At 45.7% G+C, this 27,899-nt stretch overlaps 3 protein-coding genes and 1 long non-coding RNA gene across 9 annotated transcripts in view; 3 read left to right on the forward strand and 1 right to left on the reverse strand.

Moving 5' to 3' along the window:
• Positions 1-3,736, forward strand: part of PRKDC (protein kinase, DNA-activated, catalytic subunit) — an 81,518-nt gene extending 77,782 nt beyond the window's left edge. For both annotated transcript variants that reach the window (XM_055704292.1, XM_055704293.1), the window contains exons 82-86: positions 637-708; positions 794-995; positions 1,425-1,613; positions 2,190-2,329; positions 3,357-3,736. In XM_055704292.1, the coding sequence (XP_055560267.1) occupies positions 637-708; positions 794-995; positions 1,425-1,613; positions 2,190-2,329; positions 3,357-3,561 (808 nt within the window). In that variant the 3' untranslated portion in view covers positions 3,562-3,736. The remainder of the gene's footprint in view (positions 1-636; positions 709-793; positions 996-1,424; positions 1,614-2,189; positions 2,330-3,356) is intronic.
• Positions 3,737-11,775: 8,039 nt separating this feature from the next.
• On the forward strand, positions 11,776-13,601 carry CEBPD (CCAAT enhancer binding protein delta). The gene has a single exon (XM_055704300.1). The coding sequence runs from the start codon at positions 12,069-12,071 to the stop codon at positions 13,095-13,097; it is 1,029 nt and encodes a 342-aa protein (XP_055560275.1). The 5' UTR covers positions 11,776-12,068; the 3' UTR covers positions 13,098-13,601.
• Positions 13,428-27,899, reverse strand: part of SPIDR (scaffold protein involved in DNA repair) — a 209,364-nt gene continuing 194,892 nt past the window's right edge. For 2 of the 4 annotated variants that reach the window (XM_055704295.1, XM_055704294.1), the window contains 6 exons: positions 27,323-27,521; positions 26,151-26,303; positions 20,258-20,351; positions 18,670-18,784; positions 18,123-18,176; positions 13,428-13,940 (listed from right to left, as the gene is read on the reverse strand). In XM_055704295.1, coding sequence (XP_055560270.1) covers positions 13,593-13,940; positions 18,123-18,176; positions 18,670-18,784; positions 20,258-20,351; positions 26,151-26,303; positions 27,323-27,521 — 963 coding nt within the window. In that variant the 3' untranslated portion in view covers positions 13,428-13,592. Of the gene's footprint in view, positions 13,941-15,028; positions 15,704-18,122; positions 18,177-18,669; positions 18,785-20,257; positions 20,352-26,150; positions 26,304-27,322; positions 27,522-27,899 lie in introns of those variants that run through there. The other 2 variants (XM_055704296.1, XM_055704297.1) reach the window with 2 other exon arrangements.
• LOC114014960 (uncharacterized) lies at positions 13,947-27,418 on the forward strand. 2 transcript variants are annotated; one of them, XR_008731261.1, is made up of 4 exons: positions 13,947-14,462; positions 19,613-20,305; positions 21,458-21,523; positions 27,336-27,418. It is a non-coding gene; the product is annotated as an uncharacterized LOC114014960 (long non-coding RNA). The 2 variants fall into 2 exon arrangements; XR_008731262.1 differs by lacking the exon at positions 13,947-14,462 and adding an exon at positions 15,710-16,337.

Here is a 27,899-nt window from a genome sequence, read left to right on the forward strand (position 1 = left end):
TTTGAAGTAAATTCCCTGTCACCCCCACTCACCTCACATTGCTTTGCATCACAGAGCTGTCCCCTGGTACGCCGCTCTGCTCCTTTCAGATGAAACTAGGCCGGCAGGAGAGCACTTTGTGCATTCCAGCTGCTAGGAGCCTTCAGTTCCCAGGACCAGGCTAGGCCAGAGCACTCATCCACCCTCCCCAAATGTGTACAGCATGGATGTCCTCAGCACCAGCTATACTCGCCTTGTGCTGCACTACTCTCTAGTGTCAATATAGCCTCTGCGTGCTGCTGAGAGATCTAATCTAGGCCTTAGTTTCTCTGCTTGGAAGAGACTATCCAGCCAGAAAGAACACAGTTGTATTGCTGCATTAAAACTTAACCCATCTCCTTACTTTTGGGGAAACTAGACAAAACTACGTACTGTTTTGTATTCAGAAATGTCAGTCTTGGAAATAACTGTTGGCAGAAAAAGACAGGAGGGGGAGTATTTTTAATATCAGATAAAAATTTCTCAGCAAACTCTGTGTGGCTTGCTGTACTGTCTGCTGGGGTAAGCAAAACGTGCTAATGCAGTCGTGTACACAACTTTTAACATCCAGTGGGCTGTTACTTCCATAGCTAATACTATTCCTTCATTAATTTGCAGAAATGCTAGCCGTAGAGAAACAGTTATGTCTTTCAAAAGCAGGGAAAACAGTGTTCCAGAAGATCTGCTGCGGTAAGTGTACTGTTAATGACTGCACATTGTGAAATGAATGTTGGTGTTTTACCTGTATGCAACAAGTGACTTCTGTTTTGTTAAGGCGTGCCTTTGTGAAAATGAGTACGTCTCCTGAAGCCTTCCTGTCTCTACGGTCCCATTTTGCCAGCTCTCACGCACTGATGTGCATCAGCCACTGGATACTTGGTATTGGAGACAGGCATCTGCTCAACTTTATGATTAACAAGGAGACAGGTGGCATGGTGGGAATAGACTTTGGACATGCGTTTGGTTCAGCTACACAGGTATTTGTTTTCTAATTAATTTGTTACAGCTTTTGCATTTATTATGTGTAATTACATGTGTATTGTCAGTACTAAATTTGATGTTCTTCATTTGTCATTGTTCTAATGCAAAATAATCTTGACAACTTCTAGTTAATAGAAGAAAATCTCTGTTTCCAGATGTTCTCAGACAAGCAGAGAGCTATAGAGTTTCACGGAGTCTATATGGTTTTGTTTTGTGTAGTTCAGCCAGGCTTTCAACCACTATCACTAAATATTCATGCCTAGAACTTGATGTCAGAACTTGGTCCTGTCCTGTGTTGCATGTTATTTTCAGTTAAGTGGCAAAGAAGGTTTCAAAGCTTAAAAAAATAAATATATTTATTTCTAATCCTTCTATTCCAAGACTGCTTATCTTGTTTTCTTTCAACCGTCCTTCCCCTTTGCTAGTTTTTGAATGTGCCAGAGTTGATGCCTTTTCGTCTGACTCGCCAGTTTGTTAATCTGATGATGCCAGTGAAAGAGTGGGGTCTCATTTACAGTGTGATGGTGCATGCCCTGAGAGCTTATCGTTCGAATCCGGATCTCATCATCAGCACAATGGATGTATTTGTAAAAGAGCCTTCTTTGGACTGGAAGGTGGGATTTTTTCTCTTCCCTTTTTCTTTGTGTGAAAACTGTTAAAATGTAATAAGGATAAAACAGATAAAAAAGGAAGTATTTCTGGATGCTTACTTTCAGTGCTTCTTTTATCTTTCTTTGTTTCATTGGGTTCTCAGAGAAACTGAACTTAAAGGCTTTAAAATGACAGAATATTATATTGATGGATGAAGAATAGTGGCATGTATCTGTGCTATCAGTGGACTGTTCTTTATCTGCACGATAATCCTAAAAATATGCATTATCTCTTATATCTCTTGATCCCGTTATGTCACTTAGGACAGTAGCATAAAGATTTTCAGCTTTTTGCCTTGAGCCTCTTAAATGTACATAACAACACTGTATACATCAAACTAATAATTACAGAGAGAAAAATCTGAAACTAGTTGCACTTCAGTAACTCCAGTTGTAAATTAAATTTTAAGTCATGGGCAAGCTAGATATTGTCTCACTACTTTGCCCTCCATTTACGAGTTACTGGCTTGACTTGCTATGATCGGTGGCTTAAAGGTCTTTTTAAGTATATGATTTAGGTCAAATTTATTTTCTCTTTAGAACTTTGAGCAAAGACAGCTGAAAAAAGGAGGCACATGGATCAGGGAAATAAATACATCTGAAGTAAACTGGTACCCTCTGCAAAAAGTCAACTACGTCAAAAGAAAGCTTACGGGTGCCAATCCAGCAACAATCACTTGGTAAGATGGTCTGCTTCTGTTTTAAATTGCTCCACCAAGAGCCTTGGCAGTCTCCTGTGTCAGGTTTTGATCACTTCAGGTAGAATGGCAGCTAGGAAAAGAGAAGAGGCAGATGGGGCAAAATTTCAACAAACCTCCTGTCAGAATTGTTTTGGTCCACAGACAAGCAATCTGAATCACCCTGTAGGCCAAAACACCAGGTATCTCCCTGTGAGTGTTCTTGCTCCAGCTCAGACCTCCTGAGCAGTTGTACTGTTCCTGGCAATGCACTCATCCTCACCCTGTAAGCCTGCTTCTCACTCCTCAGACTGCTGTTCCGTATTTGCGCCTCCACAGCTTTTAGGCTAGGGGTAGTATTTAAATCAATATGCTTCTGCTGGACGGTTGCTTGAAATGGAACCTGAACTAGCTCTGCGGGAGGCACAGAGGTAAGCTGCTTCCCAAAAGCATTAAAATCAAATCTGATGGCATTTTCAGGTTGTTTGTGTCAGCCTAGTCAAGTCTGGCTCAAGTTGGAATGTCTTTAAAGTTCAGTTAAAGTACAATTAATCCCTTCCATCCTCTTTTAAAAAGACCTTTTGGATTAATCAAGGAAAAAAAAAAAAAGGCAAAAAAAGCAAGCCTGTTTTAAAACCATACAAATCCTGAAAAGTGCAGAACTTGGGAGGAGCCCCTTTTGTGGTCAAGGCTGAATGGGAAGAGGCAGCAAAATACTTCTTGCATACACAAAATCAGCAGGGCAGGTAAGGAGATAACAGCTTGGATGTGAACTGCTGCATCCTTCTTTCAGTTAGAGACCTTTGACAAGATGGGAATATTTAGTGTGAATATTTCATAGTAAAGGAAATCACCTGAAATCACCAGTCTTCACTGGCCAAGACTTCTGCAGTTATTGAACAGTCTCCACATCTTGAAAAATAAAGCTGCGTGAATCATGTTCAAGTACTGTTTCGTATTTAAAAATCCATCTGAGATTTTTTTGCTTGTTTCTTTTAATAAGAGCTTATTTTTGTGTTCTCAATTTTAGTGATGAGCTACGCCTGGGCCACGAGAAATCACTCGCTTATAATGATTTTGCAGCTGTGGCTCGTGGTAATGCTGATCATAATATCAGAGCTAAAGAGCCAGAGGATGGACTTTCAGAGGAGACCCAAGTGAGATGCCTGATCGATCAAGCGACAGACCCCAATATTCTTGGCAGAGTCTGGGAAGGATGGGAACCCTGGATGTGAGGGACTGCTCTCTAAAGCCCGGTCTGCCAAGGGACCCATACCCTAACAGCTGCAACCAGATCAGAATTTTACAGCCAAACAGGAAACACTCTCTTAACCTCTTGTATCATCATCGGTAAACTTGATTAATATAGAATATAATTTTTTTTGTATTAAAGCTGTATTCAAACAGTGATATTTTTTTAAAAGTTAATTATTTTTCTTATATGTGGTTCTGGAACAAAGCAGCCTTATTGTCTTTGTTAAAGTCAATGTAGAAAGAACTGGAGAGACTGTAGAGCTTAAAGGCTTACTTGAAAGGCACTGAGGTCAACTCAGAGGAAAGCAAAAATTCATACCCTGCAAACTTGTAGGCATCCTTGTAGTGCAAGTCTGCATTTGTCTTTTTATGGAGACCTTGATGACAATCGACTGAAACCATTCCGCAGACATGTATTATTTGTAATTAAAGCTAGAAGATTTTTCGTATCAATAGTAAGTGAGGCACATGGTAAAATTAAATGGAAAATGGCGTTTAGTTCTAGATAACACCTAAAGTATCTGAATGGTTATTTCATTACTGGATAATAAGATAGTAATGATAAGACCATTCCAGCAGATCGTTTTGTAGCAATTAGAGGTTATACTCTGTTATCTCTATCCTTTAGAAGTCTGCACTCCTCGTGTTGTGTTAATGCCAAATTATTCATTTGGCCAACGCCAAAAGTAGCCACTGCCGATGCAGCAGGGCACTGGAAGCTTCTTGCCGTAGCTGCCCCACAGCATGGGAATGGCTCCTGCACTTTGGTCTTTGCTTTGCCGGTGTGGAAGTTGTGCCAGATGTGGCTCTTCCTTGCTGGCAGCCTGTCTTCAGGTGCTGGTTCTGGCTGGATAGCGTTAGTTTTATTCATAGTAGCTAGTACAGGGCGATGTTCTGGATTTGTGCTGGAAACCGCGTTGATAACACAGGGGTGCTTTAGTTACTGCTGAGCAGCTGGCACAGCGCCAGGGCCTGTGCTGCCTCTCACCCCACCCCAGCGAGCAGCCTGGGGGGGCACCAGGAGCTGGGAGGGGACACAGCCGGGACAGCTGACCCCAACTGGCCAGAGGGATGTCCCAGACCATATAGTGCCATGCTCAGCGTATAAAGCTGAGGGAAGAAGAATGAAGGGGGTGGTGGTGGGGAACAATGAACACGTTCAGCATCACAGTGTTTGTCTTCCCAAGTAACGGTTACACGGGATGGAGCCCGGCTTTCCTGGAGGTGGCTGAGCACCTGCCTGACAGTGGGAAGCGGTGAATGAATTCCTTGGTTTGCTTTGCTTGTGTGCCTTTTGCTTCACCTGTTAAACTGCCTTTATCTCAACCCACGAGTTTTCTCACGTTTCCTCTTCCGACTCTTGTCCCCCATCCCACTGGGGGAGTGAGCGAGCGGTGGTGGGGGCTGAGGTGCTGGCTGGGCTTAAACCATGACATCAGGTAACCTTGGTGGCAAGTGCAGCGCAGCACGGATGGCAAAGGAAAAGAGAGCTCTCTCAAATGTTACTGTTGTTTATTACCAAGAATTCATTGTAGGAGACAGTTTCCATTGAGGCTTATAATAATTATCATAAAAGGTGTAATAAAAATGAGTCTTTGCCCTTCCACTGCCTGCAGGCTTTCCCTCCTGCCTCGGTGGCAGTGGGGCAGTCCTGACTCACCGAGGCCCACGGCTGGTGCTGGCACCAGTCTCCAATGAATCTTTCAGCTGGAGAGCAGAGGAATGGAACCTCTTGGGATGGGGAAGATTGCTTGCTGAGGTCTAATGGATAGGAAAGGAGCTTTTTTGTTTCAAACACTTTCCAGTGACAGTTACGGTTTGTTACCTGCCTTGCCTTCTTAATAAATATGCTGAATTGCTTATGTCAATAGTGTTATAAATCAAGAAATTCTGAATCTTTTTATCAGATTTTATTAATGAAAAATATTGTTAGGCTGTATTTTTGTAGAGGAAACATCTATTTAAAAATAAAATTTCTGATGTATACCTCATTTCAAAAGTTAATTTAGGGCATTTTAGTAACAGAAAACATCTACATCTACCCATTTATGGAGATAATAATTAATGGACAGGTTTTTTTCATAAGCATGCGATGTAGTCTGTACACATGTAAGATGTCTTCATGTATTTTGTTCTTTTAATGTCTGGTATCAATTAATATGGCAGCATTATGACTGAAGCCTGGTTAGGTGAGGCACCCTGGCTTTCACGTTGACGCTACAAATGTAAGCAAGTTTAAAGCACAATAAAAAGCTCCATGAAAAGGTGAGAGGAGATGTGGAAATGAAGTGGCTGGTTGTACAAGGTGTTTAATTGCGCTTTTGGCACATACCTCAGATATGTACTAGGTACTTTGACCTGTACTGTGGAGGACAAAGTTTAGGTTTATAGTTTAACAAGACTCTTCTCATAGGACTTTTGATACCTTCAGCCACGATAGATGTTTGTGAGCAGCATGCCTCCTGCCAGTGCCAACCCAGGCTTCCTTGGCCTTTTCCAAAAGGGGCTGGAGCCAGAGCACAGCCCGGCCCTTCCAGGGGAAGGAGAGCGCGGTGTACCCTGCCCCATGCCCTCCTCACCCTTTACTCTGTAGCAGAAGGCACCCAGGCTGGGGGTGAAAGCCTTTGAGATGGGTGTCTGTGACACTCAAAATAGTGAAAAGCTCAGTTTGGGCCCAAAAGTAAGTGCTATAATTGGAAGCCTCAGCTGCAATCAGTTCTGTATTTGCAAAGCTCAAGTGCTAAGGAGCAAAGTGCGACCCTGCTGGGTTTTCATGAGCAGAAACGCATCCTATGCGAAGCAAGTGGAATTGCCCTGACAGAGCCTTCCTTGCACAGCTGAGCGAGCCTGAAAATAACCTGCAATGTATGTAAATCGCAGCTGCTGTCCCTGATCCTGACTGAAAAGTGCTGCTCAATAAAATACAACAGTTAAGTGAAAAGGCTGAAGCCAGCCCATGAAGTGGCAAGGAAAGTACTGATGCGATGAAAACCTCAAGTCGCTGGGCTCAGTGGTTTACAGGGCGGGTTTGTTCAGCCTCCAGAAAAGATGATGATGTGCGGCTCAGAGATGGAGACTGTATCAGGTCTCATGATGCAAAACAAAACTTAGTAACTATCCACAAATACAGCAGAATATTTCCTTCTCAGATTAAGTAACCAGATGTGCACTATATCTGGAAATTCTTTAGTTGCATCCAAAAAGCTATGTAAATCATTAGTGTATATTCTCAGTAGGTTTTTCTTAGTGTATAGAATAATACTAAAATTTAAGCTAGTCCTTGCCATTCCTGTCAATCTTACAATTTTTCTCTAACTAAAAATAATACTGCAGAACACAGAGGAAAGCTCTGCAGCCTGCAGTCTCCTTTCCCAGCTGATAAGGAGGGCCCTGCATGGTGCTTGTCGTGCTCGGGATTTTCTCTTTGTCCCTACTAGCATTCCCCAATTTAAATGCTATCTTGAGGTGTCTGCGGCTGAGACGTGGCGCAGCAGCAGCCCGCGTTTGGGCACAGGAAGGAGCCTACCAGCTCTCCACAAGCACAGTGAATGAGGCTCCTTCAGCCGTGGAAGGAGTTTCCCACAGCTCTTCTGGGCCTCATGCTGAAGGGTTTGGCCAGCTGCTTCCTCGAGTCAGGTAAGTAAGTGTCTACATTTAGAGACACTTCTTCCCAAACTTCACTTTTTTGGAAATCAGTTAAAGATTTATTACCACTGCTTTAAAACTTCTTTCTCCCCTCACAACTACAGAGGATGAGGGTCTGCCAAGTTACTTTATTAATGCCATGTGCCTCATTTGGAAATGACCTGTATATTTAAAATTTCCTTCTTGAGCTATGCTGCTTGTAAGAAATGGCACCGACACAGAAAGGTTGCACCTGCACCCTGGCAGCCACCCACAGCCAGTGGTGTCACTGGTCTTGTAGCAAAGCTGCCAAAGAGCTGCATCCTGCGTTAAACCAACAATGTCCAGAATAAGGTATTTAGGGTTTTTTTGTTGCAAAACGTTTTGAGAAGGCATGGCTGTAAGGGGCTGGAAAAGGTTGGGTTACAGTTTCCACATTATTTACAGGGGGTTTTGTTTGCTTGGTTTTGGTTGTTGTTGGGGTTTTTTTTTCCTTTTTGATGGGACAGGAGAAGGTAACACTCATTTCACCTGTCCGTTAAACTCACAGGAAATGATACTGCGCAAGATTTCATTTGGTTAGGCAGGAGTTGTAGCTGTGAATTTGATCTCATGAATCTCATCCCTGCTGGAACCTGTATTGGGAGAAAGTTTAGAGCATCCACCAAAGGGCTTGAGAAAAGGAGGAGTGCAGAATCTGAGCCGTTTTGCGGCTGCAGCACTTGGCCTTTTGGCAGCCCGGGTACGTGGAAGGTTTAATTAAGCAGTTCAGCAGCCACAGGTGCAGCTGAAAAAAACCAGCCCAGGCTGGTACCGCCGGCGCTCAAATGCCCACAGCAAGTCAGAGCACAGAGTTTAACAAAGCTAAAAAGAAAAATCCTTTCACTTACCAGCAAGTTCTTCAGCCGCTAAGAGCAGGGTGGCCACAGACTGAATCAGTGCAATGGACTGCCCCAGGTGAGTGCAGTGATGAGCAAAGTACTGCTACAGGGATCCAGGACCAGGGAGAGGCACGAGCCCGGGCACAGGCGGGACACGGGGCAGGCAGGGCCTGTCCAGCAGCCACAGCGCTGGCTTACAAGAGCCGATGTCTCTCCCTAGGAGCGTGTTGGCAGGTTTTTTTGACTCTCTCCAAACTTGCATCTCCTCATCTGCATGTCCCATTCCCCAGTCAGCCCCCAAGTGTTGTTCCTAGGCGTTGAATGAAAATATCGGTGCACTCCTGCATCTTCTTGGGCGGAGGAGAAAACCAGGTAAATCACCCCTTCAACTTTTTCCCCCTTTGCCTTTCCCTGTGAAACCCGGTGCCGTGAGGTGCGGAAGCACCTGGACAGGTGTGTCCCCCCGCAGCCCTGCTCCACAGCTGCCTTATCCCAGTCCAGGAATCTCCCAGGAGCCAGCATCGTGCTGGCACTGCCGCAGCCCCATAGCACCCCGAGGGCAGAGGAGGGCTCTGTAGGCTCTGCAAGACCAGACCAGCTTCGCTGGGCTCCCAGCCCCGCTGTCCCAAAAACTCCTGCGCCTCTGGCTGGGTTGCCAGAGATGAGCATGCCAGGAGGAGGACGGGGAGGATTAAAGCCAGGCTGTGGCATTGTCCCCTTTCCTCACCTTCGCTGAGTGGCCTGTCCCCTATTTACGAGGAAAAACTAGCCAGAACTACAGTGTGAGTAAGTCCTGTCCCTGAAGGGCTCAGGGTCCTGGTGCTTCTCTGGGATTGACAGCTGGCACTCCGGAGCAATTTAAAATTTTGTCTTTACTCTATGAAGGTTTCTTAGAGAAAGGTTTCTTGTCCTTTCTCGCCAGGTTTAAATGCTCCTCCATTAGATTTGGAGCAGGAACCTCAAACAGGTTTTAAAGAAATTATTCTGAAATTCAGATGCTCAAAATGTTTCTTACTGCTCTTTAAACTTACTGGATCCCAGAGAGAAGCCATGATTCTGTACAGGGTCAGGTACTCGGCAGGACACGAAGGGAATCAAGGGCGTGTCTCTGCTTCACTGTTCATGAAATTATTCATGCAGATGGGAACAGATTCAGCTGCCGAGATGTCAGACAAATCCACCCCAGGAGAGTAGAGCATGGATATCATCCTGCCTTCAGCCCAGTGCTTTGGTAAGCAACAAGTATCACTTACATGCTCCTGGACGCTTCATTGCTGGTGTAGTACCACCGTTGGGCTTCACACCCTGTATAGCACATGGGGAAACCCCCTGAAATGTGCTCCTGAAATCAAACATCTCGGGCTCAGCCACAAACCCAGCCAACTCACCTTCCAGGGGATGGCTCTCTCCGCTTGGTTTTGGCAGGGACAGGTGTTGACAGGTCTGACCACGAGCTCTGAACACGCCTCCAGGTCCTGAAGACACAGCAAGCAAAGCTGCACCCTCTGTGATGAGGCTTAGGTGTGACACGGGTGGCAGACATCGAGGCTTACACAGGGTTTCCATGCCCAGCAGGTGGCCATTTACTCAGGGATTTTGTGAATCTAATTGCCACACGGCAGGGTGCCCAGTGGGGGCCAGGTGGTCTGGCTGGGAATTGCCGCTCTTTTTTGGAGTAACACATGATGGGCATTAAATGAGACTGTTAAGGCTGGCACAGTTGCACGCCAACACTGTCTGATGACCAGCTGTCCTTTGGGGATAAGGACTTCAGTGACCTGAAAGTGTAACACAGTTCCACGCACAAACGGTTAAATGAGATGCTTTCCAAGACAAATCGTGACTTTATCACTATGACAGGTGAGATGATGTATCGCCTTCCAGCAACCAGCGGACCCTGTTGCAGAGCAAGGGGGAGAAAGAGCTGATGTCAGACCACCCTGCACTTCTGAACTACCTTCCCATGCTTCATGCACCCACCTCTCTGTATTTTATGCGGAGAGAAAGCCCAGGAGCACCACGTGATGGCCTCAGTTCTCTGCCAGACAGCCGGGCCTAGGGCAGGTGGCACAGTCGTACAATGTGAATATACCCCAGTGCTAGAGGGCAGAAAATAACATGCAAAACTGGGTTTGGGTTTCTTATTTTTTGACAATGTGGAAAAGGGAAATTATTTGCACTGAAGAACAAAAAAAAAGCAACAACTTCTTGTGTCATTGTCAAGTTCAGCGCTTCATGCACATGAAGATAGAGGTGGTGTGGTCCAACGCCTCACGAGCAAAGCAAATCGAGTTTATTTAAACATGATGTCTCACGGGGGTTAACTGCAGCACTGGAGTTAAAAGCGAAGCCAAGCCTCTCCATGCAAACCTTACCTGCCAGATGCAAAACCTCACCTGCACTTACCCTGATCCCACAAGCCTTCCCAGGAGGAGCTTACGGCCGAAGGGAGAGCATGTACCAGTCCTGTCCCAACTATTTCTGTTAAGATACACAGCCCTTTGACAAACAGCTGCGTTACTGCAACAGCTGCGGTAGCGGCAGATGGAGCCCTGCCCGGGGAGAGGCGGCGGGCCCGGCATGACCGGCACGTACCCAGGGTCCCCAGAAAGCCACCTCCGAGCAGCAGGAGCAGCACGGCAGCCAGGGCACAGCTCCACGCCAGCAGTGTCAGCTGAGTGCGGGGCTGAAAAGGCAGTGGCTGGGCTAGTCCTACCGAAGCGTCATAAATCCAGCTGGGTCCGCTGGAAGAAAAGTAAATAAATCTTAAAATATAATTTTTTAAGGTTGGTTTCTGGGTGGGTTTTTTTTTTGCTGCTTTCATAATTCAGTTAATGGAGCACCTGGGGGATGAAGCCAGGGGTTTAAAAACTCTTACGTAACTAGAAAACTTATGCATGTCACATATTTGAAATTAAAATATTTTCATTTCTCTGGTACTTGCCATGTTAATAGTAGTAGTTTATTGGATTGGATGTGGGGGGTTGGGGGGAATGTACTTACCGTAAATTTTTAAAGAGGCTTAACTTCACGCAGAGAGCGTGAGGCAGCTAAAGATGCCTTAGAAACCCCTTTCCCACCAGAGTGTCCCCCAAGAAGTCCAAGCGGCCACCCTTGTCACTGGGGGGTGGGGTGGGGGGATGCGCAGCCCACTGGGGTGCAGCTGCCTGTGCTCCAGCGGCAGGCGCGAGGCCTCGCGAGGGCGCTAGGGCGATACACAGACACGCGTGGGGCAGGCAGCATCTTTTCCGTATCGCTCCATCCAAGGCGCCGCTGGGGAAGCGGGGTGGGGGGGGATGCAGCGTGGGGCGGGGTGGGGTGTGGGGTGCGTGTGTAAAATAAGCCTTTTCCGCAAGATTTTCCGCTGGCCCCTGTGGAAATAAGCCAGGGAAAGGGGAAATTAACGCTCAGCCGGAGTGTCGCTGGGGCAGTGGGGGGGCCGGGACCGGCGCCGCAGCAGCCCGCACGGTCCCGTCCCGTCCCGTCCCCCCCGGGCCGGCCGCGGCCACCCTCCGCCGGGAGGCGGCAGCTCTCCGCGGCGGGAGCCCTGCCTCCGCGGCCGCGCACCCCACCCGCTCCCGCCCCCGGGTCCCCGGGGGTGCCGGGAACACTCGTTCCCCGTCATTGGGGCAGGAGGCGGGGCCGGCGCCGTATAAGAAGGGACCGAGCGGGCGTTTCGCTCCCAGGTCCAGAGACGCCTTGTCCCATCCCCGCCTCCCACCGCCGAGCGCGGCGTGACCCGAGCCCGGATCGGCCCCCTCGGCGAGGCGAGGCGGCGGGACGGCAGCGGGAGCACCGGTACCGCCAGTCCCACCGCCGGCAGCAGCGGCAGCGCAGTAGCAGCGGCCCCGGCAGCGGCAGCGGCTCCGCTCCCCACCTGCCCGCGGCGGAGGCTGGAGCTGCGATCGCCGCGGAGCGGCGGCTGGTGCCCGCGGCCCGGAGCCCCTGCGCCGCGGCCGTGCGGCGCCGCGTCCCGCTCGCCGATGAGCGCCGCCACTCTCTACAGCCTGGAGTCCCCGGCATGTTATAAGAGCTGGTGCCTGGAGCCCGCCAACTTCTACGACGCCAAGGTGGGCAGCGGCGGCGGGCCGGGTCCCGCCTGCAAGCCGGGGGGCCGCGGCGGCTGCGGGATGAGCGGCGAGGAGGCGGGGGGCGGCCTGGGGGGCAGCGGCACCAACCTGGCGGAGCTGAGCGCCGCCGCCCCGGCCATGTACGAGGACGAGAGCGCCATCGACTTCAGCTCCTACATTGACTCCATGTCGGCCGTGCCCAACCTGGAGCTCTGCAACGACGAGCTCTTCGCCGACCTCTTCAACAGCAACCACAAGCCCGAGCGGGGCGGGGACTACGGCGAGTACTTGCCGCCGGGCGGCGGCGCCGGCCGCGACCCCGCCAAGGACCTCGGCGCTGCCATGACCACCCTGCTGGGCGCCGAGCCCCGCACCGCCTCCTCCTCCTCCTCCTCCTCCTCCTCCTCTTCCTCCTCCTCCTCCTCCTCCCGCGGCGCCCTGAAGCAGGAGCCGGACTGGAGCGACAGCGACCTCTCCTCCTCGCTGCTGCCCTCGCAGATCGCCACCTGCGCGCAGACCATCATGAACCTGAGCGGGCAGCCCACGCCGCCCACCTCCCCCGAGCCGCCGGGCAGCAGCTCCCCCTCCAGCTGCAGCACCCGCTCCCCGGGCCCCGCCGGCCCCGGCTCGGCGCAGGGCGCCCCGCCACCGCCGGCCGCCGGCGGGAAGGAGCGCGGCGGCAAGAAGTGCGTGGACAGGTTTAGCCCCGAGTACCGGCAGCGCCGGGAGCGCAACAACATCGCGGTGCGCAAGAGCCGCGACAAGGCGAAGCGGCGCAACCAGGAGATGCAGCAGAAGCTGCTGGAGCTCTCGGCCGAGAACGAGAAGCTGCACAAGAAGATCGAGCAACTCACCCGAGACTTGACCAGCCTCCGGCACTTCTTCAAGCAGCTGCCCAGCGCCTCCTTCCTGCAGCCCGGCTCGGGCACCGACTGCCGGTAACCGGGGGGGAGCGGGACGGAGAGACGGACTCCGGGAGACCGTGGATAAATACCTCAGAGGGCCGAGCCGTGGCCGGGCCGAGCCCTGACGAGCCGTGGCCGGGACGGGCCGCGGCGCCCCGGGCCGGGCCGGGCGCGGGGGAGGAGGCGCGGAGCCGCGGCGGGACCTGCCGGCGCTCGCTGAGCGTTGTAGCGGCGTGGGGCGATGCCTGGGTCTTTCACCACGAAACTTGCAAAAAAAAAAAAAAAAAAAAAAGAAAAAGCTAAATATTATTTTTTTCTTCTCTCCCCTTAAATTATTTTTGTAATGGTAGTTTTCGTCTTTTCTACATTTTACTCCTACCGACGCAGCTATGGTACATCTGTTAAAATGATTCAAACCCCCATGTATTTTAGACAGCCTATAGGATGAAAAAAAAAAAAACCCAAGACTGAGCATGCTCGACCTTTTATATCAATTTTTACAGCATTTCTAAGAATAAAAACCCCCAGCATTTTAAATCAACCCTGCTCTCGTTTGCTCTGTCTCTGGAAGGCGGCGGGGCCGTCGCGGCTCCCGCAGGCGCCGCCAGCCCGGGCCGCGGGGGCGGGGGGGCTCGGCGCTGCGGACAGGCCGGCGGCGAGCGGCGCTGCGGTTCGGTTGGGTTTTTTTTTCCTGAAGCAGCCTAAGGGCGATGAGGGAATAACTCAGACTCTCGCACGTGGTCGTTGCAAGACAGTCTGCGCTCCGCGGAGCTGCTGCGCCGAAACGCTGAGTCAGTTGTCGCCGCTGAGCTCGCTGCTGGCGCCGGGCAGCGGCTGCACGGCAAGAGGGGCTGCTCGTCGGCCGGGACCTTCCAGAAACCTTGTAAGTATACATGGACACAAAAGCCGTTAGTTAAAATTCCTGTTAAAAAAGAAAACCGCCCTGGAAGTGGTTTCCATTCCAGCCAATGCAAAACTGCACCTACACTGGCAACGGGCTCCACAGCCTGAACCAGCCGTAGTCCCGTTGGAGATGCTCTTGCAGCCATGCAGTGCAGCCCGCTGCAGGCTAACGGGGTGCAGGAGCTGGCCACTTCCACTGATCGCGGCTAGTGAAAGCGAGAGCAGGCAACCGCCCTGATCACTGCCTGGGTGAATGTGTTATGGAAGGTTAAGCAACTTGTCCAGATTTTGTGCGCGCCCAAAGATGATGGCACCTGTAGGGCACTGGTGGGAAAATGGTGTGACACCATGGTGTGGCATGGTGAGCACATCCAACAGCCAGCACTTTCCAAGAGGGAGGCACCTTCCTGGTTTCAAAGGGGCCACCCTGGTCACACACAGGGCAGTACCCTCTGCGCAGGAATGGGCTGACGTCCCCTTTGTCCTTACAGAGAGGCAGGTAAGGGACTTGAAACACTTCAGGAGGAGGGGGGAAATCGGGGGGATTCAAAAGCTGGGTCATTCCTTTCGTAATTGTGAAGTATCTAAGACCTTCCACTATCTGCCTCAGCTGTGGGAGCAATCAGTGTAGCAACAAGTTTGCTGTTCCTTTATGGCTGGGTAGCCACATACTGGACCTGTGCGAAACCATTAATTCCTCTTCCTCTAACCTGTAAGGGTTTCTTGAATACCATGAAAGGGGAAGGGGAAAAAAAAAAAAATCTAATCTCTGACTGAGCTATTACGTTAATTCTTGCATCTCAAACAATGCGCACACAGGAAGATTCTGATATTATTTATCAGATCTGTAATCCATGTCTCTGTACAGTCAGGGTGAGAACAGTTAACGTGGCCTACAAAGCAGTTTGCTCTTACCCACTTCGTGGGAAGCTACAGATAACACAGTGCTTCTATGCTGAGAGACCAATTAGCTGTAAAACATTAACGCTTCCAAACAGAAGCTTTGTTCAAATCTCTGTCTTTGTAACATTTATTGCAAGGCAATAACACGTTACAACTCCGAACTCGCACACAGGGCAGTGGTCACTGCCTATAGCAAGGTATTTATTTCAGAAATACTAGTAAAATATTTTCCATGGACACATAATAAATACACTATTATACAAAAAATTAATAACCATTCAAAACTTCCAGAACAAGTTGTTTTACATGCATAAACAGAAAAGACGGTAAAGAACTGCACACTTAAATTCTAAACTGATCCAAAAAAGAGCTCAGAAAGTCGAACAGGATTTTTATACAGATTTTTTTTCAGCATTAGCACAATGTGCTTTGCAAATCACAGTTTTAATAAACTATCTTAATGCTTATCACGCTTGCATTATACATTATCTGCGGCACTAGTTAACAGATAACCACATTACAAAGTCCACAGATACTATAGTAGCTGACTAAGGTTCAACTTGGTGTCTTGCTGCTGCTTCCAGAAGAACAATTTCCTCCAGTGCAACACAGTTGGGGTGGCTGGTTACGGAGTGGACGTAGCAGTTCAATAACCCCACCTCCTTTCCCAGCACGCTCTGCACCTCATAACTCTGCAGCGATAAAAGCATGTTGATTAAAACAAACAGTCCTGGACATTCTGTTCTAAGCAGCATTCAGCTGGGAAGATGCGGGGTGTAAGGTCCTCTTCCAACAGACAACTTTTTTTAAGGACTCAAAAAGAAAGGTGCATTAGAACTGGTGGAAGGAATGAATGCATTAGATTTTCAATGATCAGATCTCCTGCTTAATGCACTGCTTCCCTACCAGGCTTTTAAAAATGAGCTGTTTAAAAAAAACAAAAAAACAAAAAAAGCCACTGTGACTTTGAGCTCAATTTTGCTGAAGCATAACCTGTATGTGTTCCCTTTATCTAGCTTTCTGACACTTGGAGATTTCACATGCGCTAGCAATTTGTGAATTGTGAAACATACAATATATCAATCACCTTAGCTAACAGATCCACTGCAGGAAAAAATATGTTGTACCTCTTTTTACACCCTCCTTTTAAATTTGTGTTGTATCAAGCATCCTTTATGATCACCAGTCTTTTCTGTTTAATGATCCAACTGGCGGTTTACCCATGAGTTGTGCCTGAGTGAATTTGTAGACTGCATTCTGCGTGGAGGAAGGGATGCGTGGCTGGGATGATTTCTCCAAAAGGAGAGAGCACGTTAACAGAAGAACTGGTAACACTGGTAACTGATACCTTGCTTGAGAGGGTATCTACCTCAGATGGCAGATTTACATCCATTTCTTTCCTCGATGGGACTGGCCTATGACCACCCTCTGACCACCGCCCTGCTTTCACCTGGGTTGTGCATTTGTACAGGTATGTGATACCCACGTCTATTGCCTGGTTCAAGGTATAAAGAATGCCCCTTTTTTTCCCCCCTACATTATTTTTACCCCAGACCAGGACTGCCATCCAATTCACCATGCAGCTGCACAAACAGCTATACTGGTGTAACAGAAGGGCTGCCACAAGGTAAGGAACGAGTGGCCAGGGCCAGTGATGGCCACAACCAGCCTCCCTGCAAAAAGAAAAGCTACAGCCTTAGAAACTTCAGCAGCACTGGCAAAAAAATGCTACCTCAGGTGGTATTGCTTGTGATTACTCTTTGAGATGTGCTGCTTTTTAAAATGCAGCAGTTCAGAGATGGAAATGCTTATGGGAAAAAAAATTATTCCTGCATTTCAGCTAGGGAAAAACATAATTTTTTTCAGTTGACAGACTTCTAAATACTAGCATTATAAAAATCAAAAATTTAAAAAGAGGTTGTTTGATTCTAGTAACTTGAAAAAGAACTAGGTTTTGTCAGTCTGTAACCACACCAGACATCCTGTAAACTTAGCAAGACTTAACTGCTATTAAAAGAGCAAAATATTTGGAAACTTTCTTGTATCTCTTTGCTTAAATGAAATACACACTCTCCAGCATAAGAAAAATAATTTACAATTTCAGAGCAACATTCCACTTTAAATGTTATCCATAAATCCCACTAAAACTGTGAGGCACATAATAGCAAAATGCTAGAAGACTATATAAGACAGAGAAAGCAAAATGACCCGAATACGTGTCACCTAACTGAAGATATTTAACAGGAATGATAAAAAAGACAATGAGCTGACCTTTGCTCCCTTCCACGTGCAATGGAGAGGAGGGGATCTCAGGATCCTAACCAGACTTAATTACCCTCAGAAGGTGCCTGCTTCGCTGCTGACCATCCAGCAGCCAATGCCAGCCAGGCACCTACCCAGTGCCTCCCTCACCTGTGATAAATCTGGGTCACTGTGCCAAATGTCAGGGTTCTTCTATTATCTCAGATTAAAGGAATAACTACTTCACGATTACATAAACTGTACTTTAGCCCACGGATCCCCGTGGCTTACGTGCGTTTCATTCATACAAAGTATTACCTTGCATGCGTTTTGCAAATTTCACTACCATTACCGCCTGCCAGTAGTTTCATGGTTGTGCTGTTAGATGGTAGTTATGGTTTACAGGGTTTAGAAGACCAGCCCCAAAAGGTGGGCTGCTTGGACTGTATCTTTGCCACCTTTGGATCCACAGCCAGAAATGTGAGCAAAGCCCATCCCTGCCCGTCACAGCTCTGAATGTCTGGACATAGTGCCATTTGCAGATAGCTCTGCAGATCAGCAGCTGAGCTAAAGCTGTCTACACATTGCATCTGTGGCATCCCACTTCGGAAAAGGAGGGTGTCGGCCTGATGACAGTCATGCAATAGCAGGGCATCAGCAGGTGGAAGGTGTGAGTACCAAAGGGTCCAGCCCACTCAAATCCCAGGCTGGACATGAGAAAAAAAATCATTATTTCCAGTGAAATCTCCTACTGCTCCTAGTGCAGCTCTGAAATGAGCTGCCTGGAAAGGCAGAATCTACGTTCTTGGAGGTTTTCAGGACCCTGTCAGCCAGAGTCAGAGCTGACCTGCGCACTGGCACTAGCCCAGTGTGAGTGGTAGGTCAGATGACCTCCAGGAATCTCTTTCATTTCTATGATTCAAGTATCTTCCCACCTGATTCACGTCCCCTGTACTCTACCTCTACAGTAAGTTATGTAGTTCAACTTTCTTTCACCAACATTCATTATACCTACCCCATCCTCAGTGGCACAGGGCATCAGGAGAGAAGAGATCGTCCTTTGTAACAGCTGGAATGAGAAAATTAACAGGTTTTGTTCATGACAAAAATCTTATGAATGCAAAGATGTTCTGTTCACAGGTTAAAACAGTCACATTGATCAAGGATTTATCATTTTAATATAGAATGGTTTTGTTTCTCTCGCCAAGAAAGCAGAAGAGAGGTGACACAAAAGACTTTCAGAATGGGACTCCAAAAATACACATTCCTTCTAGGCTGTGGAGGCTGAGGTTTCCCAAAGCCAAGCCCTTCAGCTGCACGATAAAACAGTTTGCAAACCTCAGGGTGAACTCAACGACCGTATTATATGAGTAAGATCTGGGAACTAGGTCCTTAGTTGAATGAAACGGAAGTTTACTATCAGGTTAAATTATGGGATACTCTTACATCTTTTACTTTTTCTTCTGACAGAGCTGTCTATAAAAGTGCGGCTTATAGTACCTATGTGTCTACATATCTGGCCTCACTACACTCAAAGCACCGAAGCTCATTTTGTGCCATACCTTTACTTTTACTGTACTTTGAGATCGGGATGGACAACTCAAGAAGACTTCCAGCTGCATTTTCAAAACCGGTGAAATGACAACTTCAGAGCACTGGTTGCAAAATAGCACTCCTCTGAAACACGCAAATAATGATGGAAAAACATAAAGAAATGGAAAAGCTGTCAGTTGTAAATCAAAACACAAAACCTCAGCTATCTTATTCTCTTAAATTTGCTAGTAGACTTTTAGTAGGAAAGCCCTAGTAGGGATTCAGTTGATAATAGCAAGTAGAGCTCTTCTGTTGGTAAAGTAACTCTCTTGGAGGACCTAAACTCTTCTAGCAAAAGGATCTTCCTTTTACAAATTTTGGCAACATGGGGGGGAGTCAATATTTATAGTCACCCCACTTAAGCAAAAATTAATCTCATAACCTTCTAAAAGTTATGACAAAAGAAAATTTGTAGTGCAGATTTGGCCCAAGTGACTTATTGATTTAGGCTGTCGTTCAGCAAACATTCAACATTTTCAGCACACACTTAAGTCATATGCATAAAATTAAGCTCAGCTACATGAACTTGTTGGAATAACTTCCTAAACAAATATTGATGCTACATAGTTCTCCAAATGAAGCAAAAATATCCTTCACAGTAGAGATTTATTTTCTTCTATTGAACTACATTACTTTGTGAACATACAGACATCCTTATCTTTTGCATGATAGTATAATATAGGACAACTGTTTTGTTTAAAAATTTTCAGCCTTTTTTCCCTGGAGGCTATACATCACAAAGCATAAGCAGTGAAACTTCTCATATTTAGGAAAATGTTATCCATTTCAATGAGATCAAACCCATCCAACTTTTCCTTATGCTTTTTTTAAGCTTTTCCAGTAGAAAGAACCCCCCTTTTCTTCTTTTTACACTGACTACTCTCTTATTGTCTCATGGTTTTATTCCATCAGGTATCTCAGACTCTGCAAGAGCAAGCTGGCTACACAGCTGAAGGGGAGGTTTTCCAAAAGCATGCCAGTGTGACGCAGGTTTAGCATTTCAGGTAGTAACAGGTCCTGCAGGATCAGTCTTCACATTTGGGGCAGTTGTACTCCCAGAATTATTCAGCATCCTTTTTAGAAACATTATAAATTTAAAAGGTCTGGAACACAACTCTTTCACACTTACGTGAACTACAGCAAAGATCACAGTTCAATATAAAAATGAGGTGAACTGGAGGCACATATAACAAGGCAGGGTAGACAAACACAAGAAGCTACTTTTAAAGAAGCTTAAAATCAGACCTGTGATTTATGTGGATGTTTATTAAAACTTACAATGCTATGAAATCTTTATAAGCAATACTTTAAGATTAGTTTGGAAAAAAAAAAGTGATAACTGCAAATGCAAACCATTTCTTATCTACTTCTATCTTTCTTAATAAATTAATCTAACCTTGCAGGTTTTATCAGTTCATCAGCAATAAAAATACTACGGCTTAGTTCTAGGAAGGAACAAAGTGCAGCCTGTGCCTGCAGGAATCATTGCATCACCTACTGCTGGTATGGCTACATCTGCAAAACACCTGGAGTGCTCTGGAGCATGCTGACTCTCACCTGTCCTGGGGACACAGTTCCAACTTTCCATTCCCACATCTGTCGCAGGTAGGCCAGGAGAAAGCAGTGCTCTCATTAACTCCAACAACAGTACCTGCAGAACATGAAATTCTTACAAAATACTAATGTTAAGCTAGCAAACACAGTCACTCCTGGCTTCACAGCAGGTTTGATGCCTTCTGACTCAGCTCCAAACCTGTCAAGAGTTTTTCTCTTTCCCTTTCTCTTTCATCCCTCCAACAAGGGATTGCAGCATGGCAGAGCATGTTACATTCTAAAAATATCAGAAGGTAGATAATTAATAATTAACTTTCCAAACAGGTTCAGTTCTTTTTGTTTGGGTTTTATTGCTTTTCTGATTTGTTTTTGTTTGTTTGTTTTCTTTCTGGTCCTCTGATGTTTCCTTGGCAATAAACAGATATAAGAATCATCAGGTCAGATAGCTTGATATCATTGTTTAGGAAACACAAACCAATGAGATGACCCAGTCCCTTTTGAAAACGATGCAGGTTAAATTCCATTAACAATGGAGTTATTCTTCATTTATACTGACTTGACAGAGATTAGATCTGGCTCACAGACATAAGTGTGTGCCTAAGAAGGGAATGCCAAAGATACTTTGGACTATATAAAAGGCTTTTGCTAGCTCTGGCAAGAAAAAAATATATTCAGAATTTTATGAGAAGTCAATAAAGAGTGTATGATGTTTTATGGTAACGATATGCTGAAATTATGAGCACTATTTATGGAGAAAATACATCTAAGTGTTTTGAAATGTACAAAGTGGATCACCTGTGAGAATGAAATTGCACTAAAATAAATGCTCAATGGTACAACAGAAGTACAGACTAAAAATTCCCCTCCTATTGAGCAAGAATCTCACAGTTTCACACTGCAGTCAATAAAAGAAACCCTTGGAGACTAGGGAGCATTTACACCGTCTGGCCTGTGAGGCAGAGTGTTAATCCCTTGCTTTCCTAGCTCTCCTGGGGCAAGGACTGACAGAAAGAAGGGAGATACACAAAAACAACAAACCCTTAATTTCCTTTGGGAATTCAAAGGACAGCAAGTCTGAACATCAGGAAAGGTACTTCTCAAGTACAACTTTTATGACCCAATTTCTATGCATAGAACAAAACAATACGGATTTCACTGACAGAGTAAGTAATTCTGTGTATTTAACTCTTTGGACTGTTACAGGAATAATTTTGATTCTTCAGTTTTTGTGATAAACTGGAAGTTTCCATCAGTACTTGCTACTACAAGGTAGGATGCTGTCTGCCACAGCATGGGTGTGTTTCTCTGGAGTGAACGCAGTCACATCCAGCTGTCACAAGTGGTGCTCCCTAGGGCTCAGTACTGGGGCCAGTGCTGGTTAATATCTTTATCAACGATCTGGACGAGGGGATTGAGTGCACCCTCAGCCAGTTTGCAGATGACACCAAGCCGAGGGGGAGTGTTGATCTGCTGGAGGGTGGGAAGGCCCTGCAGAGGGATCTGGGCAGGCTGGATCCATGGGCCGAGGCCAGTTGTACGAGGTTCAACCAGGCTCAGTGCTGGGCCCTGCCCTTGGGTCACACCAGCCCCACGCAGCGCTACAGGCTGGGGCAGAGCGGCTGGGAAGTGCCTGGTGGGAAAGGGCCTGGGGGTGCTGGTGGACTCACAGCTGAATGTGAGCCAGCAGTGTGCCCAGGGGCCAAGAAGGCCAACAGCATCCTGGCTTGTGTCAGAACCAGTGTGGCCAGCAGGACTGGGGCAGTGACCGTCCCCCTGCACTGGGCACTGGTGAGGCCGCACCTCGAACACTGTGTTCAGGTTTGGGCCCCTCACTGCGAGGGGGACACTGAGGGGCTGGAGCGTGTCCAGGGAAGGGCAGCGGGGCTGGTGAAGGGGCTGGAGCACAAGGCTTATGAGAAGCAGCTGAGGGAACTGGGGCTGTTTAGCCTGGAGAGGAGGAGGCTGAGGGAGACCCCATTGCTCTCTGCAGCTCCCTGACAGGAGGTTGTAGCCGGGTGGGGGTCGGTCTCTTCTCCCACAGAACAAGCGACAAAGCACGAGGAAACAGCCTGAAGTTGCACCAGGGGAGGTTTAAATTGGGTATCAGGAAAAATTTCTTCACTGAAAGGGTTGTCAAGCATCAGAACAGGCTGCCCACGGAGTCACCATCCCCGGCGGGTAACCTCCTTGGGCGGTACTTAAAAGACATGTTGAGACGGTGCTAAGGGCCATGGTTTAGTGGTGGACTTGGCAGTGCTAGGTTAACAGTTGAGACTCAGTCTTAAAGGTCTTTTCCAACCTAAATGATTCTATCATTCTATGATCCTTGTTCCTGGAAAAGAAAAGCTACCAACTAGTTATCTGATGTTTCCTTCTTTGTTAAAAAATAACTAAAAAAAAAAAAGAAAATCCCCTTTTCTGACAGATCTGTTTCTTGCTAAGCCTTTTAACTCCCCCCTAGTTTTGTGCCATATTGCAACTGTAGGATGCCAGTGCACAAGTAATGCAAGTACATTTGAAGAAAATGGATCAGGATCATACTGATGAGATTACCTCTCTAGTGGAGAGGTTTATTTTGATGACAACATAGAGTTCCCTTCAGAAAACCACCAGAGATCACTGAAATTGGAACAACTCAAAGCAGCAACAGGTCTAATGAACCAGTGACAGTCTTGTGCATCCTGCATACAAAGTGTTTTCTCAAGTTTAAGCTGCTGAACTGCTGCACATCTTTGTCAAGACTCTAGATTTTGCTTAATATTCACAACCCTTTTGGATATTTTCCCAAGATCCTTCTTTTAAATGGAAATGCACACAGCCAAAATTCAATTTTTACCTCTAGTCTATTTTAATGGGTTGTGGCTGGCAGCATTAAGCAGAGACTGATAATAGGACAACACTTGGAAAAACAGGTCTCTGGTGAGGAATGCAAAGAAGGCCTGAGGATTAAAAGTAACACTCTGGTTGAAATGTTCAAAAAATGAATGTGCATTTATTTTTTTCCTATCAGTTACCCTGATGGGATGGGAAAGGGAAAAGCTCAATCAAAAAGAGAGAGTTAGGTATGCTGATTGACCCCATTTTGTTCACACTGGGAAAAAGGAAACTGGAAAAAAACCCTCCCCTGAGTCAGGGCTTAAATATGAAAAAATCCAGCGTCAAAATTCAATCATTGATGGTGAGTCATATACTAGGCAAATATCATTAGTCAAGTAAAATTCCCATATAACATATGTAGTATGGACTAACTAGAATTTGCTCATAAGCATGGTTAAGAGGAGAAACAGTTCTGTGGAGTATGAACTGCCAACATTTAAGTCATCCTGATTGCTACTATACAGCAAAAAGAGGTTAGAAATTACTTTGTAATGCATAGCGATAGGAAAATTAATCTATTAACCCTAAGCTCACAGGTGAGAACCACAGACTCATCTTTAAAAGAATAATAAACTTTCCAGTAGAAAGCAACCACAGGTTTTCACTCATCTGTCGAAGAGCAACACACTCCATCCCAGAGCTGGCATGACAGGACCTCCCTTAAACAAGGATATCTGACAAACTCAGAGGATCTGCTTGGACTGCAACATTGTCCTTTTTTGATGGGGAAGGAAACTCAGATGTTCCTCCAGTCTAAACTCCTGCTCAAAGCTGGGCCAGCTATAGACTTGTGCCAGGGTGCCCAGGGCCCAGCTCTGAGGAGGAGTTTGGACTGGAGGAACTTCAGAGGTTCCTCCCAACCTAACTCATCTTATTTATACATCTTCCAAAAAATGACTATCTACCTAGAATCCAGCAGGGAGCATGGCCTGTGCCCCCCCAGTCCCAGCACTCCTGGAGGCTCTGATGCTGTGACCGATCACCATATCTGAGGAAACCTGAATGACTACCTGCATTTTTCGCTGGTTAAAAAGAAGTTCTTCTGGGGAGATTGACCCTGCCAAATCCCTGAGAGCCAGGAGGAGCAGCCATGACTGTAAGGAACAGAAAGGAGCACTACTTCAAGAAGGGGTAGAGTAAAGCCTTTGCAGCCTCTGTAAGTGTTAGGTGAGAGGATGCCTACGTATGGCATATGTAGGTGACCAAAAACACAGGAAGTGAAAGGAGGGCACAGAGAAAAACAACGAAGGAGATAATACTGCTTCTTATTGAAAGCCGGACTAATAATTCTCTGAGTTAACAGACAGAGGCAGTAAGTGAATTTTAGAGATGATAAATTTTCCTTCATGGGTTACTCCTTACATCAAATACATATTCTCCCACCAACAAAGTAGTTTCCCTTCTTCAGAAGACAGATGTAGGCAATAACTAACCAAAATCCAAAACAGTAGATATGTATCTTAAATGCTATTAAATAATAATATTAAATAAAGTGATAGTTATCATCAATATATAGCACTAGCATAGGTACAAAGAAGATACATTATATTCTATGTTGGTACCAAGGTGTGGGAACATACTGGTTAACAGCTACCCTGGACAAATTTCAGATTAAGCAAGACAAGGTTGTAGGATTAATTCCCCCTTTTGTCATTCGTCCATCTGTAATACAGGAAAGCGTGACACCTCCCATGTGTGTAAAGTAAGTACTTGTTTACATAATACATCACAAAGGTGTATTTTCTTTGCTCTACTGGAAAAAGAAAGAACAGAGAAATGTTTGCTTTATCCTGCTACGCACACTGTCAAAGGAACAAAAGAAGACAGGAACTTCTCATACTTAGTTATAAAATTAACAGCAGAGAAGTGATAATTCTTAGCATAACTACTGGAGAGGTTAAAAAAAAACCCTAAAACATATTTCACACCCAGTGACAGAAATATTTTTCAAGTAACTCACAATATTGATTCGAGATGTACATAACAACCAAGGCTCTGAGTGAAGTGCCTCTAGTTGTGCTTGTTTTTCATCATGCAGTGTTAAAGTTCGAGATTTGTCACTGCAACGTGCTCATTTACGCTAAGTTGTGGCTCTACCATAAGAGGAGGTATGTTTAGTAACAGCTTCATGTGGCTTCAGACTGCTTTTTCAGTGCATCACGTTATAGCTGGAAGCGTTGATTTGTAACCATTATTTGCTATTATTTTAAAACTAATTTCAAATGCTCCAGTGAATCACTTGAAGGTGTAAATGTAAAACAGGATCAAGAATTTTCTACAAGGGCTACCAGAATCATAAGAGTTAAATTAAAGGAGGAAACTGTCTTTAAAAGCCAAGAGTTATTGGGCTTTTAAGGACTTTTCCCTATAGGCACTCTACAACTGGGAGGTTTAAGAAGCTGGCTCGGACTGTGTATTAGAAAATACACAGTAGGAAATGTTTCTGCATGATTAGGAAATGTTAGAAAATACACTGTAAGAAATGTTTCTGCATGGTTAGTGGTAGGACTGAAACACTAGACAAAACTATGATCCAAAGTGGCTGGTGAGCAAATATTGGCCAAGTTAAGCTAGATGACTATGGTGAAATATTAAATTGCCCCACTGCAGCAAAGCTCTAGGGAAATCAGACACTAGCCCCTACCATTCAGGATCTGGCTAACATATCTTATCCATCTGCCTAAAAAATACTGGTATACTTTATTGTTGCCAACATCAACAAGGCTGGTGTGAACAGAAGGCTCCTGAAAGAAGGCAGCAAAGGAAGGAATATAATAAACCAGACTGTGCATCAAACATTTATTCTGAGGTATGAGTGTGTGGGAGCAGAGCTTGGCCAGCAAAAGGCAAACAGAGCCCACAAAGAAGTATAAAAACTTAAATACCCTAATGACCCACAGCAATACTGTGCTTTTTTATCCCTCCATGCTGTTCATGCAAGAAATCAATACGAAGACATAAAAGATTAAAGTGAGCACAAATAATTAACTGCATTCATTTCAGAAAAGGCCATACAAACCTTTTACAGCACAAATGGAGTTGGCCTGTGTTGTAGAATCCAGCTCATCGAGTCTGACAGGGCCAGTCAGCTCACTGAGGTCAGCGCCAGCAGCCGAGTACAAAAGAGGCTTTTGTAATAAGAGAACAGTACGTTCAACACAAATAATCCTACCTGCCAACAAAGACATTTTAACTCAGTACGGTAAGAAGGAAAAAGGTGACCATGTTAATTGTCACAGCCAATAAAGACAACAATCTCTGCCAGCTACTAAACAGATAAATAGAATCCATCAGGTTTTCTCAATGACAAAATATTTTGCCTTCAGTGATACATGCATCACGCTCTCGTTACACTTTGCAGCTCCCAGGGAAAAAAATGCTTCAAAAATTCAAACATGGCAGAAGAGAGTCTGATTCCACCCAGACTATGTTGCAGCACGCTCCCGGCAAACACGTTACCATCTCTTCCCTGGTAATAAGCTTGGGCACCCCTTTCAGTTGGCCTTACTTTGTTTCAAATATTACAAAGAGTAGGTAGGTGCAATACTTTATTCTTGAAAACAGAGATTTTTGCTTCAGGACACACAGCCGTTTACACAGCTTGGTGCTTCCAGTCCACTTAAATTTTGGAGTGACTGAAGGTGTGAGATGCAAACTACCTATGCAGGCACCCTAGGGAATCATACCTGAACCGCAAAAAAACAGCGATTACTGTGTAGTGGTGAAGGCTCACAGCTAAGATGGTACAGCAAAATTTCTGTATCTAGGGACACACAAGTCTCTTTTGCTTCTTTTAGAGGTAAAGGTCAATAAAACAAGTTTCTGCAAGAATATCAAAACAAATGAAACCAAGTTTCTTAAGATTTTTTGAGTCTTCTGTCAGCTAGCAAACTTGATTGACCCTGGTCATTAGATTCAACAGTCAGCAGCGAAGACTGACAGTAATAGTGGTGGACATATGGCGAGATCACTGAATTTCTCATTTGCTTTTTAGATCAAGCCAAAAACATTTTAAAAAATCTTATATGAAAGCTCTAATTGCAACCCCTTTCAAATTTCTCATCCCAAATTTGCAACGTCTCATCTTTATCTGAGAACGTAAGTCTCTGTAGGTCACATATTGCAGTGTCAGAGATTAGGATGCTATTTCAGTTCCATTCCAACTGCTTCAAAAGCACGTGTAAAGCTTACCATTTCCCCACAGCGCATCCCTGAAGAAGACAAGTTGCGAGACAACGCTGAGGGCTTCTGTGACTTCCATACTGAGAGCACACGATGCAGCAACTGACACAGCAACAACTTTTGGAATCATGTGAACCACATTTTGCAATGTGGAGTCAGTCACAAATAACAAAATCTCTCTTTGATTTATAGGAACACTGTGTTTTGTCTATGATTTAAAAAAGAAAAAGAAAATACAAAATTGGAATGCAGTTGCTAATTTTTACTAGAAGAAAAGACTAAAATAACATCCTCCTAATTAAATAACTAATAAAACTGACAGAAATTATTACATTTAGGGCTTGTACAGGATAATGAATCAAAGCTTTATTGGAATTTTTCATTATTCCTTACTGCAGATTCAAACATTTCTACCTTAAATTAACTTTACGAGGTCGACCCTCTGGAATCTTGACTTCATCTCTATCAGCCATCACACTTTATCATAACTCACTTGGACTGTACACGGGATTTGAAAACATATTTTATTAAAAAACCCCAAACCTATATATACTACATATTACATATTTATATCATACATATTTTA

Source organism: Falco cherrug, chromosome 3 (assembly GCF_023634085.1).
Source record: "Falco cherrug isolate bFalChe1 chromosome 3, bFalChe1.pri, whole genome shotgun sequence".
NCBI classification, from domain to species: domain Eukaryota; kingdom Metazoa; phylum Chordata; class Aves; order Falconiformes; family Falconidae; genus Falco; species Falco cherrug.